The following is a 16,910-nucleotide window of genomic DNA, read 5'->3' on the forward strand; positions in this document are numbered from 1 at the left end:
CGGCCACTCTTCCAAGGTGGCCGTCCTTTCGAAGGTCATGAGGAAGGCCTCAATATCATCCTCCTTGGAGAGACGAGGTAAGATGGCGTGAGCAGCCGCTCTTGGCTTAACTCTAGGTTCTTCTAGTCGGTTCAGCTGTTGTTGCAGGAGTTCTATGGTTGTCCGCTGTGCCGTGATCAATTGTTGTAGTAGGGCGTTATCCATTGTTCTTGAATGGTTCCTCCGGGTCTACTGGAAGAATCTTGATTTACTCACTTATCCTTGTGTCACTCGTCCACCTAATGCCCGTATCCTCCACCAATGTGAGCGTACCAAGTAATTAGGCGTCACTCTAAAGCGGGAAGGTGGAATAAACGAGTCAGGAAAAAGGGTTTTCTGATTGAACACGGTTCTCTATTGAGAGTATTTTGTCAACAAAAACATTCAAACATAATCAATGAAAAATCTTCCAAGGAAAAACACACATCTTCTTCTCCAGATGAAACAAGAACACAATAGGATAATCTTTAAACTACAACAAACATAAATCACGGTTTTGTCACCGTCTTAGTGGTTCCTTCAGCACAGCTTCTCTCTCTCGGTGGCCATCTTCCAGAGATAGTTTCCCCTTCCTTCTGGTTCCATTCTCTCTTTTATAGGGGAAGGAGAGTATCTCATTAGTACCGTCAGCTGTGCTTAATTGACTCTGGTTACCTTGTCTCCCAGGCTCTGTTGGGCAACTATCCATGAGCCCAGCCTGCCCTCTAGTGGTCCGTCCACAATACCGATAACATGATGCAGCCACCATCATGCTTAAAAATATGAAGAGAGGTACTCAGTGATGTGTTGTGTTGGATTTGCCCCAAACATAAAGCTTTGTATTCAGGAGATAAAGTTAATTTCTTCCTTCTTTTCACTCTCATTTAAGTTAGTATTGTGGAGTAACTACAATGTTGTTGATCCATCCTCAGTTTTCTCATATCACAGCCATTAAACTCTGTAACTGTTTTAAAGTCACCATTGGCCTCATGGTGAAATCCGTGAGAAGTTTCCTTCCTTTCTGGCAACTGAGTTAGAAAGAATGCCTGTGTCTTTGTTGTGCCTGGGTGTATTAATTCACCATCACTACCTGACTGAGGCACCTTACAGATAATTGTATGTGTAGAGTACAGAGATGAGGTAGTCATTCAAATGTTAAACACTATTTAATGTTAAACACTATTATTGCAGACAGAGTGAGTCAATGCAACTTATTATATGACTAGTTAAGTTTTTTTTTCTACAGAACTTATTTAAGCTTGCCGCAACAAAGGGGTTGGCTACTTATTGACTCAAGACATTTCAGTTTTTCATTTTTAATAAATGTATAAACATGTCTAAAAACATAATTCCACTTTGACATAATGGGATATTAGGTGTAGGCCAGTGACACAACTTCTCAATTGAATCCCTTTTAAATTCAGGCTGTAACACAACGATATGTGGAAAAAGTCAAGGGGTATGAATAATTTCTGAAGGTACTGTACAGTATATAGCCCAATGAAATAGGCCTAATAAAAGCCTGTTTTACCCTCCAGACATGTCAGAGTCCATTGTTCCCCCTGAAGTGAGACCCAAACCTGTTGTCCCTGCCAAGCCCCCTCATGTGGCAGCACCATCCCCCACAGCACCCCATGGACCATCAGGGCTAGGTGGCGGGGTCGGGGTTGATCGAGTTCCCGGGTTGGGACACTCTGGCGGTGGATCCACGTTGCTGGGATACATTGGGATTGACACCATCATCGAGCAGATGAGGAAGAAGACCATGAAGGCTGGTTTCGACTTCAATATTATGATAGTGGGTAAGTAAGGAAGGACAACCTCTTCTGTTTGTGTCTGGTATGATTGATGTATTTAGTGTCTTTCTGAAGAGTAAGTGAACCCATGGTGTGAGCAAACACAGAGACATGAAACATGAAATGAAGTCGTGCCTCTCCCTTGTTCTGTCTCTCTTCCTCAACAACATCATGCCTCAAACCATGCTCTCCCTCCACCCTCTCTCTCAGGTCACAGCGGGCTGGGGAAGTCAACGCTGGTGAACACGCTGTTCAAGTCCCAGGTCAGCAGGTGGAGCTCAGGATGGGGCAGCGAGCATAAGATCCCCAAGACAGTGGAGATCAAGGCTGTGTCCCACGGTGAGAGAGACATTTATGTGTGTGTGGGAGCAAGAGAGAGAGGGATAGAGTGTGTGTGTGTGTGTGTGTGTGTGTGTGTGTGTGTGTGTGTGCAAGAGAGAGAGGGATAGAGTGTGTGCGTGGGAGTGTTTGTGTGTGAGTATGTGTGTATCTTCTACTGTTGATATTTGATTAGAGCTGTCATTTGCTTGGTTCGGTTGTTTGGTTAGCTTTCAGAGGCCAATTCATGTTATAATGTTGTAGTGATGGCATTTATAACCATACACTAGGTTGTGTTGACTGCAGGGGCTGCAGTGTTGCACTGCCATGCGCAGAGCCGCGGGCTTCGAAAGACTTGACAGAATATGCCCTGAGGTGTCTTAGACTGGCACAGCTGGCATGTGCCGCCCACCTGGCATCCCAGACAGACACAGAGGCAGAGAAGAGCTTCCGTCTTTTTCTGTCTGGCCAAAAACACTGTACTGCTAGCTTTATTTCTGCATCGTTGCACATTTGTCATCCTCACTGACATCAAAGAAAAATCCCCATCTACGAGACAAGGACAAAACGCACATATCATTTATTGACTGGTTGCGTGTTTAACTTTTTGTCACTTGATTTTGGCAAAAGTACTTACAGTGTGAATGTTGTATTGAACGTTGTATTGAACGTTGTATTGAACGTTGTATTGACGTTGTATTGAACGTTGTATTGAACGTTGCAGTGATCGAGGAGGGCGGAGTGAAGATGAAGTTGACAGTAATCGACACACCGGGTTTTGGTGATCAGATCAACAATGAAAACTGGTGAGCATGTGGGAAGAATGTTCATTATTGTGCACTTACACACAGTCTATGTTTTGTTTGGGGTCACTACATTTTTCAATTAGTTAAGCACAATGGCATGCGTAGGATTTAGATTCAACCGTGCATATGATTCAGATAGGAATAGAACTGCCAAACTATGTACATACTGTACATTCTCCTTATCCTGACCGTACCCAACTACCCACCACGGCTATAACGCTTTTGTGTGTATTTATACTGTATATTCCTAACACCCACCATGTTCCATCCATCTGCAGCTGGGATCCCATCTCCAAGTACATCAACGAACAGTATGAGAAGTTCCTGAAGGAAGAGGTCAATATTGCTCGAAAGAAGCGAATCCCTGACACCAGAGTTCACTGCTGCCTCTACTTTATCTCCCCAACGGGACACTCGTGAGTTAAAAATACATCATGTGATTCAGAAATAGAAATGTCCTAATTTAGAACATGCTCATATGGATGCACGAGTTACAGCCACTTCCTAGTATCTCTCATTGACATCTGATTGGCGTTCACGTGCGCACGCATGCATGGAAGCTCACGCACACACACAGACTCCCTCTCAGTTCTCTCTCTCATTTCTAATGAGTTTACTTCCAGCTGTACTGACATTTAATTTGAGATCTAAACACATTCTTGAGCTACATCACAACACAACCAGGCAACATGGTTCGCTCCAACAGATGAAGCCAACTCATCTGAACTGTGAAATTGCTCTTTACATAAACAGTTAGTGTTCTGTGTGCCATGTTCTTTTTCTTGCGTTGATCATTGCGACTAAACGGGATGTTTTCTGTTAACGGGATGTTTTCTGTGCTGTCACCTACACCCAAGGACCTCGATCAGGGACAGAACTGTTGTTCAATGAGCCTGTATCTGTCCTAAAGTCGGGAGACAGACATAGAACTGTTCTGAAAAGACTGGGTTTTGGGTTGAAATTGGGAAGCTTTTGTAAAGATTTGTTCACTGCATGCAATCCTGCTTGTAGAATCACGAATGCATGCCAGCCTTGCTGTAAGATTGCTAATTGTTTCTATCCCAGCTGACAAGGTAATGTCTCTCTCTCTCTCTCAGTCTTCGACAGCTAGACATTGAGTTCATGAAGCACCTAAGTCGTGTGGTGAACATCATCCCCGTCATCGCCAAGTCTGACACCATGACCCCTGACGAGAAGAATGAGTTCAAACACAGGGTGAGGGATGAGATACCTTGACCCTTGACCTCGATGAACCCTAATACATGGCTGTTGACTTCTATGGCATCAAAGGAGACAACAGCCATGTATCAGGGAGAGACCTTTATGGATGATACTTTTTATGTGGAACTAGAGTCTAGATCAGGGGTCTTCAACCAGGGACCCCAGCCAAGGCAAACCAGCAACCCAGGGACCCCCATCATAGCAAAAAAAAGATGTATCATCAGGTGAATGATAATGGCAAGAAGTAATCAACATTTTAAAATGAATAGATTTGGTTGATAGTTTTTTCCCCACATTATAATTGGAAGAGTGTAAAACAGAGGTCCCCAATCGTACAGCCCACCAATGAGTAGCTCGCCAAACAATTCTGAAAGTACGTGCAATTTTCAGGTGTTCCACCCCAAAACTGTCATAAACAAATCTCATAATTATCAGACATCGCAAGCGCTCTCAGCTACTATCTAATCAACATGGACATTATCCCGCCCCTGGTTAGCCACTATTGGGTTAAAAAGCCAAATCTGACACAATATCTGCCAATTCATTTCCAGCAATATTGCCCGTCTGTCTATGTGGTGCTCACGTTTGTTTATCACTGGGTTTAGCCAGTTATTGCGATAACCGTCTTGTTGGTTGACAGAAATACCTGTCCCAAAACCTTCTCAATTAAATGTTATTTGCAAAGTAGGCTTACCTGGCAGAAGTACTGTATATCATGAGTAAGTACAGTACCAGTCAAAAGTTTGGACACACCTACTCATTCCAGGGTTTCATTTTATTTCAGGTTACTATTTTCTACATTGTAGAATAACAGTGAAGACATCAAAACTATGAAATAACACATATGTAATCATGTAGTAACCAAAAAAGTGTTAAACAATAGATGTTGTATTTTAGAATCTTCAAAGTAGCCACCCTTTGCCTTGATGACAGCTTTGCACACTCTTGGTATTCTCTCAACCAGCTTCACCTGGAATGCTTTTCCAACAGTCTTGAAGGAGTTCCCACATATGCTGAGCACTTGTTGGCTGCTTTTCCTTCACTCTGCGATACAACTCATCCCAAACCATCTCAATTGGGTTGAGGTCGGGTGATTGTGGAGGCCAGATCTGATGCAGCAGGTCTGATGCAGCACTCCATCACTCTCCTTCTTGGTCAAATAGCCCTTACATAGCCTGGAGGTGTGTTGGGTCATTGTTCTGTTGTGAAAAAAAATCATAGTCCTCCTAAGCGCAGTTGGGATGGCGTATCGCTGCAGAATGCTGTGGTAGCAATGCTGGTTAAGTGTGCCTTGAATTCTAAACAAATCACAGACAGTGTCACCAGGAAAGCACCCCCACACCATCACACCTCCTCCTCAATGATTCATGGTGGGAACCAAACATGCGGAGATCATCCGTTCACCTACTCTGCGTCTCACAAAGACACGGCGGTTGGAACAAAAAATCTCAAATGTGGACTCATCAGACCAAATGACAGATTTCCACCGGTCTAATGCCCATTACTCGTGTTTCTTGGCCCAAGCAAGTCTATTCTTCTTATTGGTGTCCTTTAGTAGTGGTTTCTTTGCAGCAATTCAACTACGAAGGCCTGATTCACGCAGTCTCCTCTGAACAGTTGATGTTGAGATGTCTGTTACTTGAACTCTGTGAGGTGCAATGTGAGGTTAGTTGCTGATTTCTGAGGCTGGTAACTCTAATGAACTTATCTTCTGCAGCAGAGGTAACTCTTGGTCTTCCTTTCCTGTGGCGGCCCTCATGAGAGCCAGTTTCATAGCGCTTGATGGTTTTTGCGACTGCACTTGAAGAAACTTTCGAAGTTCTTGAAATTTTCCGGATTGACTGACCTTCATGTCTTAAATGGGGCGGCAGGTAGCCTAGAGGTTAGAGTGGTGGGTCAGTAACCGAAAGGTTGCTGGACCGAATCCCAGAGCTGACAAGGTAAAGATCTGTCGTTCTGCCCCTGAACAAGGCAGTTAACCCACTGTTTCCTGGTAGGCTGTCATTGTAAATAAGAATTTGTTCTTAACTGACTTGCCTAGTTAAATAAAAAAAAGATAAAAAAAAAAAAAGAAGGAAAACAAGTAATGATGGACTGTCGTCTCTCTTTGCTTATTTGAGCTGTTCTTGCCATAATATGGACTTTTATTTTACTAAAAAGGGCTATCTTCAGTATACCAACCTGACCGTGTCACAACACAACTGATTGGCCCAAACGCATTAAGAAGGAAAGAAATTCCACAAATGAACTTTTAACAATGCACACCTGTTAATTGAAATGTATTCCAGGTGACCTCATGAAGCTGGTTGAGAGAATGCCAAGAGTGTGCAAAGCTTTCATCAAGTCAAAGGGTGGTTACTTTGAAGAATCTCAAATATAAAATATATATTTTTTTGTTACTACATGATTCCATATGTGTTATTTCATAGTTTTGATGTCTTCACTATTATTCTACAATGTAGAAAATAGTAAAAATAAAGAAAAACCCTGGAATGAGTAGGTGTGTCCAAACTTTTGACTTCTACTGTATATTGACAGAAAACATAGAGCACTACTTTCTCTTGTACACTAAGGACCTGGGTAAGAGTTGCAGGGGAGAAGAGAAGAATGTGCCTATTTGAAAGCTAGAAAGAAATGAGTAGCTCGCGACTTTTCATTTTTTTTAATGCTAGAAAAGGTTGGAGAACCCTGGTGTAAAATCATAGCCTATTAGCTAAAAATGTAACTCCAAACACATTTTTTGATAATAGTAGCTGTTTAGCTGGTTAAACAAAGGTTTGCCATTTGTGTCCATGTCAAGAAAGCTTAAGAACAGCCAGCAGCACTTGCTGCAACTGGTACTTGCGGGTGCTTTTTCAAAGCCTATGTCAGATCAAGTGAGTGTAATTAGCTCCAATGAGTGTAATTAGCTCAATATTAGGAGTTGAGAAATAATGTTGGCAAAGAAGATATTTTCATCTTTTCTACTGTAGATATGTATTTAAAATATTAGATATTCATAAAAACATTGGAATAAAAGGGTTAGAAAATCACATTGTAGGATTTTTTAAATTAATTTATTTGCAAATTATGGTGGAAAATAAGTATTTGGTCACCTACAAACAGGCTCTCACAGACCTGTAACTTCTTCTTTAAGAGGCTCCTCTGTCCTCCACTCGTTACCTGTATTAATGGCACCTGTTTGAACTTGTTATCAGTATAAAAGACACCTGTCCACAACTTCGAACAGTCACACTCCAAACTCCACTATGGCCAAGACCAAAGAGCTGTCAAAGGACACCAGAAACAAAATTTTAGACCTGCATCAGGCTGGGAAGACTGAATCTGCAATAGGTAAGCAGCTTGGTTTGAAGAAATCAACTGTGGGAGAAATTATTAGGAAATGGAAGACATACAAGACCACTAATAATCTCCCTCGATCTGGGGATCCACGCAGATCACAAGAACGGTGAGCAAAAATCCCAGAACCACACGGGGGGACCTAGTGAATGACCTGCAGAGAGCTGGGACCAAAGTAACCAAGCCTACCATCAGTAACACACTACGTCGCCAGGGACTCAAATCCTGCAGTGCCAGACGTATCCCCCTGCTTAAGCCAGTACATGTCCAGGCCCGTCTGAAGTTTGCTAGAGAGCATTTGGATGATCCAGAAGAAGATTGGAAGAATGTCATATGGTCAGATGAAACCAAAATATAACTTTTTGGTAAAAACTCAACTCGTCGTGTTTGGAGGACAAAGAATGCTGAGTTGCATCCAAAGAACACCATACCTACTGTGAAGCATGGGGATGGAAACATCATGCTTTGGGGCTGTTTTTCTGCAAAGGGACCAGGACGACTGATCCGTGTAAAGGAAAGAATGAATGGGGCCATGTATCGTGAGATTTTGAGTGAAAACCTCCTTCCATCAGCAAGGGCATTGAAGATGAAACGTGGCTGGGTCTTTCAGCATGACAATGATCCCAAACACACCGCCTGGGCAACGAAGGAGTGCATTTCAAGGTCCTGGAGTGGCCTAGCCAGTCTCCAGATCTCAACCCCATAGAAAATCTTTGGAGGAAGTTGAAAGTCCATGTTGCCCAGCAACAGCCCCAAAACATCACTGCTCTAGAGGAGATCTGCATGGAGGAATGGGCCAAAATACCAGCAACAGTGTGTGAAAACCTTGTGAGGACTTACAGAAAACGTTTGACCTCTGTCATTGCCAACAATGGGTATATAACAAAGTATTGAGAAACTTTTGTTATTGACCAAATACTTATTTTCCACCATAATTTGCAAATAAATAAATAAAAAATCCTACAATGTGATTTTCTGGATTTTTTTTTCTCATTTTGTCTGTCATAGTTGAAGTGTACCTATGATGAAAATTACAGGCCTCATCTTTTTAAGTGGGAGAACTTACACAATTGGTGGCTGACTAAATATTTTTTTGCCCCACTGTGTATATATATATATATATATATACATACATACATACAGTGGGGTCTGAAATTATTTATACCCTTGTTAAAGATTAGCAAAAATAAGAAAGTAATACTTTTTTTCCTCAAAAAGGTAGTGTTCAAAATGATTGACTCCCCTGTTTTCAATACTTTTTAATACCTCACCTTGTGAGGGTAATGGCACTGAGCCTTTTTCTAAAATGTTTTATAAGTTGGAGAACACATTGGAAGGGATCTTAGACCATTCCTCTATATAGAATCCTCCCGAATCCTTGATTTCCTTTGTCTGCACTTATGGACTGCCCTCTTCAATACAAACCACAGGTTTTGAATGTGTTTCAAGTCCAGAGACTGAGGTTGCCATTGCAAAATTATGATTTTGTGGCCAATTAACCATTTCTTTGTGGATTTTGATGTTTTTGGCAAAAATGTCCTGGAACTGGGTAAAGTTAATGATGCTGTTGACCTTAACAAGGGCCGCAGGACCACTGGAAGCAAAATAGCCCCATAACATCAAAGATCTTCCACCATATTTTACAGTGGGTATGGGGTTCTTTTCTGCTAATGCATTCTTTTTTAGACACCAAATCCAGCACTGGTGTGCGTGGCCAAAGAGCACTATTTTCATGTCATCTGTCCAAAGCACCTGTTCCAATCCAAGTACCAATGCCAGTGAGTAAACTCCAGGCGTTTAGATTTGTTGGATGACATGAAAATAGAGCTCTTTGGAGCTCTTTGGTATCTATATTTTCACGGACCCCCAGCTGTACTAGGGGCCGCGGACCCCAGGTTGAATATCCCTGGTCTAGATAGAAGTCATGGTAGAACTTGTTATGGATAACCAGATCATGAGGGAACACATTATTCTAGTGCACATTAGGATATGTAACCTCTGCCTCCTCTTCATCTCTTAGGTGAGGAAGGAGCTGGAGACGCATGGGATTGAGTACTACCCGCAGAATGAGTTTGATGATGACATGGAGGATAAGAATGAAAATGACAAGATTAGGGTAAGGGGCTCTGTTCCAATTTTTGAAATCCATGACCTTACATTCTACTGTAAAGGACTCAATCACTTCAATTGATTATGTCTCCCTAATACTCTTCCTCTCAAGTGGAATACATTTGTACTTCTCCCTCTTTTTCTCCCATGCCTCAAAGGGATGAGCATGCAAAATAGCGATTGCCAAAATGATTAGGCAATTCAAATATTGAAATTAATTTCATATGAATATCAGACTATTTCTCTTATTCTATCTTTCTGCTTCTTTGTCATTTTAGCTGTCTTTCTGACACCCCTCCTCAGAAGAATAATATCTCCTGACTCTGTCTATTGCACGGGATTTGTACATTTCTTATGTTTTCCTCGTCCAATTGAACCCTGTTTAAACGAGTCTGTTCACAGGAGACCATGCCCTTTGCAGTGGTGGGCAGCGACAAGGAGTTCCAAGTGAACGGCAAAAGGGTTCTGGGGAGGAAGACAGCCTGGGGTGTGGTAGAAGGTAGGTTTATTTATAACCTCAATATAATTAATTAGGTCCAATATTAACCTCTCTAGGGTACGTGGGACGGTAGCGTCGAACCTCGTCAACAGCCAGTAAAACTGCAGGCCGTCAAATTCAAAAAAACAAAAATCCCATAACTAAAATTCCTCAAACATACATGTATTTTACACCATTTTAAAGATACACTTGTTGTAAATCCAGCTACAGTGTCCGATTTCAAAAAGGCTTTACGACGAAAGCAAACCAAACGATTATGTTAGGTCAGAGCCAAGTCACAGAAAAACACAGCCATTTTTCCAGCCAAAGAGAGGAGTCACTACGGGCCTCCCAGGTGGCGCAGTGGTTAAGGGTGGTTAAGAGAGGAGTCACAAAAAGAAGAAATATAGATACAATTAATCACTAACCTTTGATGATCTTCATCAGATGACACTCATAGGACTTCATGTTATACAATACATGTATGTTTTGTTCTGTAAAGTTCATATTTATATCCAAAAATCTGAGTTTACATTGGTGCGTTACGTTGAGTAGTTCCAAAACATCCGGTGATTTTGCAGAGAGCCACATCAATTTACAGAAATACTCATAACAAACATTGCTAAAAGATACAACTGTTATGCATGGAATTTTAGATCCACTTCTCCTTAATGCAACCGCTGTGTCAGATTTCAAAAAAAGTTTACAGAAAAAGCACACCATGCTATAATCTGAGTACAGCGCTCAGAGACAAAAACAACCCAAACAGATATTCGCCATGTTGTGTAGTCAACAGAAGTCAGAAATAGCATTATAAATATTCACTCACCTTTGATGATCTTCATCAGAATGCACTCCCAGGAATCCCAGTTCCACAATAAATGTTTGTTTTGTTTGACAATGTCCATCATTTATGTCCAAATACCTCATTTTTGTTCGCGCCTTCAGTACACAATCCAAACTCACGACGCGCGATCACTAGGAGCAGACGAAAAGTCAAACAGTTCCGTTACAGTCCGTAGAAACATGTCAAACGATGTATAGAATCAATCTTTAGGATGTTTTTAACATAAATCTTCATTAGTGTTCCAACCGGAGAATTCCTTTGTCTGTAGAATTGCAATGGAACAGAGGTCACTCTCACGTGAACGCGCAAGACTGAGCTCGTGGCTCTCTGGCAGACCTCTGACTCATTCCCCTCTTATTCACCCCCACTTCACAGTAGAAACATCAAACAAGGTTCTAAAGACTGTTGACATCTAGTGGAAGCCTTAGGAAGCGCAATATGACCCCATAGACACTGTGTATTCGATAGTCTAAGAGTCGAAAAACTACAAACCTCAGATTTCCCACTTCCTGGTTGGATTTTTTCTCAGCTTTTTGCCTGCCATATGAGTTCTGTTATACTCACAGACATCATTCAAACAGTTTTTAGAAACTTCAGAGTGTTTTATATGCAAATCTAGTATGCATATTCTAGCTTTTATGGCTGAGTAGCAGGCAGTTTAATTTGGGCACGCTTTTCATCCAAAATTCCCAATGCTGCCCCCTACCCTAGAGAAGTTAATGCCAAGCGTATTATGTTGACCTTTCTCCTCAGAGAGGCAGAGGGAATGGATTTATGGAGGTTGTCATACTGTAGTTGGTCCCAGGCTCAGACATGTGAAGCAAATGTGATTCAGATTTTTTTATGCCAAATGGGTTCTTTCTTGTATTTTGTTGCAGTTGAAAATCCCAATCACTGCGAATTTGCTCTGCTACGAGATTTCCTCATCAGGTAAAGCAATCAATCGTACATTGATCTATCTTTTACTAATGCTTTATAGCTTTCCTATTCTTACAATACAATTACAGATGAGTCTCTTATGGCTTTGAAGTTCACTTTAGTGACCAAATCCAACTGTATGTAGCTATCAGCTAATGCCCGCCCTCTCTCCACTCTCCCTCCCAGGTCTCACCTCCAGGACCTGAAGGAAGTCACCCACAACATCCACTATGAAACCTACCGCGCCAGGAGACTCAACGACAACGGAGGTCTGCACCCCATCTCGGCCAACAACACTCAGGAGAGCAACCTTTAAATTTAGGACTAGGGATTAAGGAAAGAGAGAGAGATAAACAGAGAGATCAAAAGATATTGATCGACAAATCTATGTTGTGATATGAGCATCACTGCATGCTTTGGAGAACATTATAGATGTGGAATTCATTGTCAAAATATCATGTTAGGAGAGCTTTCATTCCAAAACACGTCCTACGTCTCCCTTTCCTCCGCCCATCGTCCTAAACCACCCACATTCACATCCCAGTTACACCTGGGATTAACCTTTGATCCTGCAATCCAAAACAAGGCCAACCCCAGTGTTTCCCCTATATGCATTTAGCATCGGCGCAATAAATAGTGGCCGCCACTGCAAATTTATTTTGTTATTTTTGTTATAATGTAGATGTGTAGATGTATGCCCCAGGAAGAACCCATCCGCCGCCCCCCGCAGGAAGACCCAAGGAAGACCCCATCCGCCACCCCCAGCTAAATCTGCAACCCAAAGAATTTTGGGATTGAAGGGAATGAATCAAATGAAGTACTTCAAATTCGAGGGAATTCCCTTTATTCATAAAAAATGGATTTCCTATTTCCGCTCACCTTGTGCTCTACTCATCCTTGCCCTGTAAGTATACAGTATGTTATGTAGCTGCCACCATAAGAATTGATTTTGTGCTGAAATACTTTTATGATGGGGCTGGTAAATGAGCACCTCAACTTCCACGGAAGCATTGTGACGTAAATATGAATTGACAAAGGGCTTTATTTATTTACAATATAGGTATTTTGTCACGTTATCTTTAAATTGCACAAAATATAGAAATCACAGTCTGAAATGTTCTTTGCCATACACAACTTTTGTGGGCTTTTTTGAAAGCTCTGATGTCAAAGTGACGTGCCAATTCCCTTTAACTCTTTAATGCCGGCTTTCCTTCTCTCTGCCACACGAGGGCAGCGCTTTCCCTGCGCATACTCACCCTGTGACAGGAAATGGTTTACTCATAGACTTAGATAGATGTATGTCTCTTTTTAGTCTGGTATCTATCTCTATAGTTTACTTCCCTCCCTCCTATTCACTCCCTCCACTTCATCTGGTGACCCATGCCCAGTGCATGTTTACAACAAGTCCTCCTTTACCAGAGTAATCAGTCCAAATATAACCAGTTATGATCAGTTATGACATGGTAATGTTTACCAAGGTTTCTTATGGAAATCACCCTTCGATAGAGCACAGGTATTCCAGAAGTAGCCTACAAGCAATTAAGTTTCACTATATTTATCAAACAATTCACTTTTGATCTAAACTGGGTTTCCCCGCAAAAAATTTCTACAATCATACAGCGTGTGTGTGTTTGTATGTGTGTGTGAGTGAGAAGTGACTCAATTTGGTGTCTAACGTTTGGAAATGTGTAGTTGTATATCATTAGTGTGGTATTAGTGAAGACGTTTTTTCAAGGAACAATTTAAATAATACAAAAAAACAACTTGTTTCTATACAATGTTTTTATGTGTGCATGTCAGGAAACATCTCTCCTAGTCCTTCTGTCATTTTCATTTAAGGATATCCCCAGCTCGCATATCAATGCACAGTCATTTCAATACATTAACCATTTTTGAACGTGGTGTGTACATCAACCAACCTCTAATAACAATGCATCACTAAAGTAACTCAAATCATTCCACATCTCTTAAAAACAGCAGTGAAACTTTTGGCTGTGAATTTCCTGTTATTGTTTAATTTAAAACCCATTTTTCTTAAAAGTTGTTCTGATATGCTGAGATGTCAATTCAGTATTGCATTCATTATTTATATATTCGTGTATTATTTATAGTAATTTATTGTTTATTTAATAAAAGTACTTTTGCCATCTCTTGAGTAGTGTATTGACTCATTTTCTTATCTTAATTCATTCTTTATTATCTCTGTATTGCCTATACTTGACAATAGTTCACATTTGGAAATACCGTACATTTTGTATTTACATACAGAGAGGGAAGGGTGCTCCCTACTGGTCCTCCTGTTTCAATACAATTTCAATGTATGAATCACAAATGGGTACATTTCCCCCTCCCAGGAACTATGGAGACAATTGTGCTTGTAAATTAATCAGTGGTGTAGAGTACTGAAGTAAAACTACTTTAAAGTACTTCTTAAGTACTAAGAACTATTTATATTTTTTACAACTTTTACTTTTACTCTACTACATTCCTAAAGAAAATAATGTAATTTTTACTCCATACAGTGCATTCGGAAAGTATTCAGACCCCTCTACTTTTTCACATTTTGTTACTTTACAGCCTTATTCTAAAATGTATTATATTTGTTTTTTTCCCCCTCAAATGTACACACAATACCCCATAATGACAAAGGAAAAACAGGTTTACATTACATTTACATAAGTATTCAGACCCTATACTCAGTACTTTGTTGAGCACCTTTGGCAGTGATTACAGCCTCGAGTCTTGGGTAGCACACTACAAGTTTGGCACACCTGTATTTGGTGCGTTTCTCCCATTCTCTGCAGATCCTCTCAAGCTTTGTCAGGTTGGACTGGGAGCGTCGCTGCACAGCTATTTTCAGGTGTCTCCAGAGATGTTAGATCGGGTTCAAATCCGGGCTCTGGATGGGCTACTCAAGGCTTGTCCAGAAGCTACTGCTGCATAGTCTTGGCTGTGTGCTTAGGGTCGTTGTCCTGTTGGAAGGTGAACCTTCGACCCAGTCTGAGGTTCTGAGCGCTATGAAGTAGGTTTTCATCGAGGATCTCTGTACTTTGCTCCATTCATCTTTCCTTCAATCCTGACTCACAGTCTCTGCTGCTGAAAAACATCCCCACAGCATGGTGCTGCCACCACCATGCTTCACTGTAGGGATGGTGCCAGATTTCCTCCAGATGTAACACTTGGTATTCAGGCCAAAGAGTTCAATTTTGGTTTCATCAGACCAGAGAATCTTGCTTCTCATTGTCTGAGAGTCCTTTAGGTGTCTCCAAGTGAGCTGTCGTGCCTTTTACTGAGGAGTGGCTTCTATCTGGCCACTCTACCATAAAGGCCTGATTGGTGGAGTGCTGCAGAGATGGTTGTCCTTCTAGAAGGTTCTCCCATCTCCACTTAGGTACTCTGGAGCTCTGTCAGAGTGACCATCAGGTTCTTGGTCACCTCCCTGACCAAGGCCCTTCTCCCCCGATTTGCTCCGTTTGGCCGGGCAGCCAGCTCTAGAAAGAGCCTTGGTGGTTTCAAACTTCTTCCATTTAAGAATTATGTAGGTCACTGTGTTCTTGGAGACCTTCAATGCTTCAGAAGTATTTTGGTACCCTTCCCCAGCTCTGTGCCTCGACACAATCCTGTCTCGTATTCCTTCGACCTCATGGCTTGGTTTTTGCTCTGACATGCACTGTCAACTGTGGGACCTCATATGGACAGGTGTGTGCCTTTCCAAATTTACCACAGGTGGACTCCAATCAAGTTGAAGAAAAATTTCAATGGAAACAGGATGCACCTGAGCTCAATTTCGAGTCTCATAGCAAAGGGTCTGAATACATGTAAATAAGATATTTCTGTTTCTTATTTTTAATACATTTGCAAACACTTCGTAAAACCTATTTTCACATGGTCATTATGGGGTATTGCATGTAGATTGATGAGGATTTTAAAAAACAAACATTTTAGAATAAGGCTGTAACGTAACAGCCTTACGACTGAACACACGACTGCACAGTAGTCCAGGTGCGACAAAAGTAGGTTCTGTAGGACTTGCCTTGTTGATCGTGCTGTTAAGAAGGCACAGCTGCGCTTTATTATGGACAGACTTTTCCTCATCTTAGCTAATGTTGTATCAATGTGTTTTACAATCCACGGTTACTCCAAGCAGTTTAGTCACCCCAACTTGCTCAACTTGCTCAATTTGCACATTATTCAATACAAGATTTAGTTGAGGTTTAGAGTTTATTGAATGATTTGTCCCAAATACAATGGTTTAAGTTTTTGAAATATTTAGGACTAACCTATTCCTTGCCACCCATTCTGAAACTAACTGCAACTCTTTGTTAAGTGTTGAAGTAAATTCAGTCGCTGTAGTAGTTGAAGTGTATAGTGTTGAGTTATCAGCATACATAGACACATTGACTTTACTCGTTAGTAAAGATTGAAAAAAGTAAAGGGGCTTAGACACCTGCCCTGGGGAATTCCTGATTCTACCTGGATTATGTTGGGGAAGCTTCCATTAACAGGCTCTGTTAGACAGGTAACTCTTTCTCCACAATATAGCAGGGGGTGTAAAGCCATAACACATACAGTGCCTTGCGAAAGTATTCGGCCCCCTTGAACTTTGCGACCTTTTGCCACATTTCAGGCTTCAAACATAAAGATATAAAACTGTATTTTTTTGTGAAGAATCAACAACAACTGGGACACAATCATGAAGTGGAATGACATTTATTGGATATTTCAAACTTTTATAACAAATCAAAAACTGAAAAATTGGGCGTGCAAAATTATTCAGCCCCCTTAAGTTAATACTTTGTAGTGCCACCTTTTGCTGCGATTACAGCTGTAAGTCGCTTGGGGTATGTCTCTATCAGTTTTACACATCGAGAGGCCGAATACTTTCGCAAGGCACTGTACGTTTTTCCAGCAGCAGGCTATGATCTATAATGTCAAAATCCGCACTGATCATCAATTTCTCTCAGCCAATCAAGTGCTGTGCTTGTTGAAAGTTCTTCCATATAAGCGTGATGAAAGTCTGTTGTCAATTTGTTTACTGTAAAATAACATTGTATCTGGTT

General features: G+C 41.2%; 1 protein-coding gene across 3 annotated transcripts in view; it reads left to right on the plus strand.

The window, feature by feature from the left end:
- Positions 1–14,005, plus strand: part of LOC115103667 (neuronal-specific septin-3-like) — a 34,319-nt gene extending 20,314 nt beyond the window's left edge. For 2 of the 3 annotated variants that reach the window (XM_029624510.2, XM_029624511.2), the window contains exons 2-10: positions 1,557–1,820; positions 2,025–2,153; positions 2,857–2,938; positions 3,217–3,354; positions 4,036–4,153; positions 9,519–9,614; positions 10,010–10,106; positions 11,811–11,862; positions 12,037–14,005. In XM_029624510.2, coding sequence (XP_029480370.1) covers positions 1,559–1,820; positions 2,025–2,153; positions 2,857–2,938; positions 3,217–3,354; positions 4,036–4,153; positions 9,519–9,614; positions 10,010–10,106; positions 11,811–11,862; positions 12,037–12,166 — 1,104 coding nt within the window. In that variant the 5' untranslated portion in view covers positions 1,557–1,558 and the 3' untranslated portion in view covers positions 12,167–14,005. The remainder of the gene's footprint in view (positions 1–1,556; positions 1,821–2,024; positions 2,154–2,856; positions 2,939–3,216; positions 3,355–4,035; positions 4,154–9,518; positions 9,615–10,009; positions 10,107–11,810; positions 11,863–12,036) is intronic. The other variant, XM_065006154.1, reaches the window with a different exon arrangement.
- The last annotated feature ends 2,905 nt before the right edge of the window (positions 14,006–16,910 follow it).

This window comes from Oncorhynchus nerka, linkage group LG21 (genome assembly GCF_034236695.1).
Source record: "Oncorhynchus nerka isolate Pitt River linkage group LG21, Oner_Uvic_2.0, whole genome shotgun sequence".
Classification (NCBI taxonomy): Eukaryota; Metazoa; Chordata; class Actinopteri; order Salmoniformes; family Salmonidae; genus Oncorhynchus; species Oncorhynchus nerka.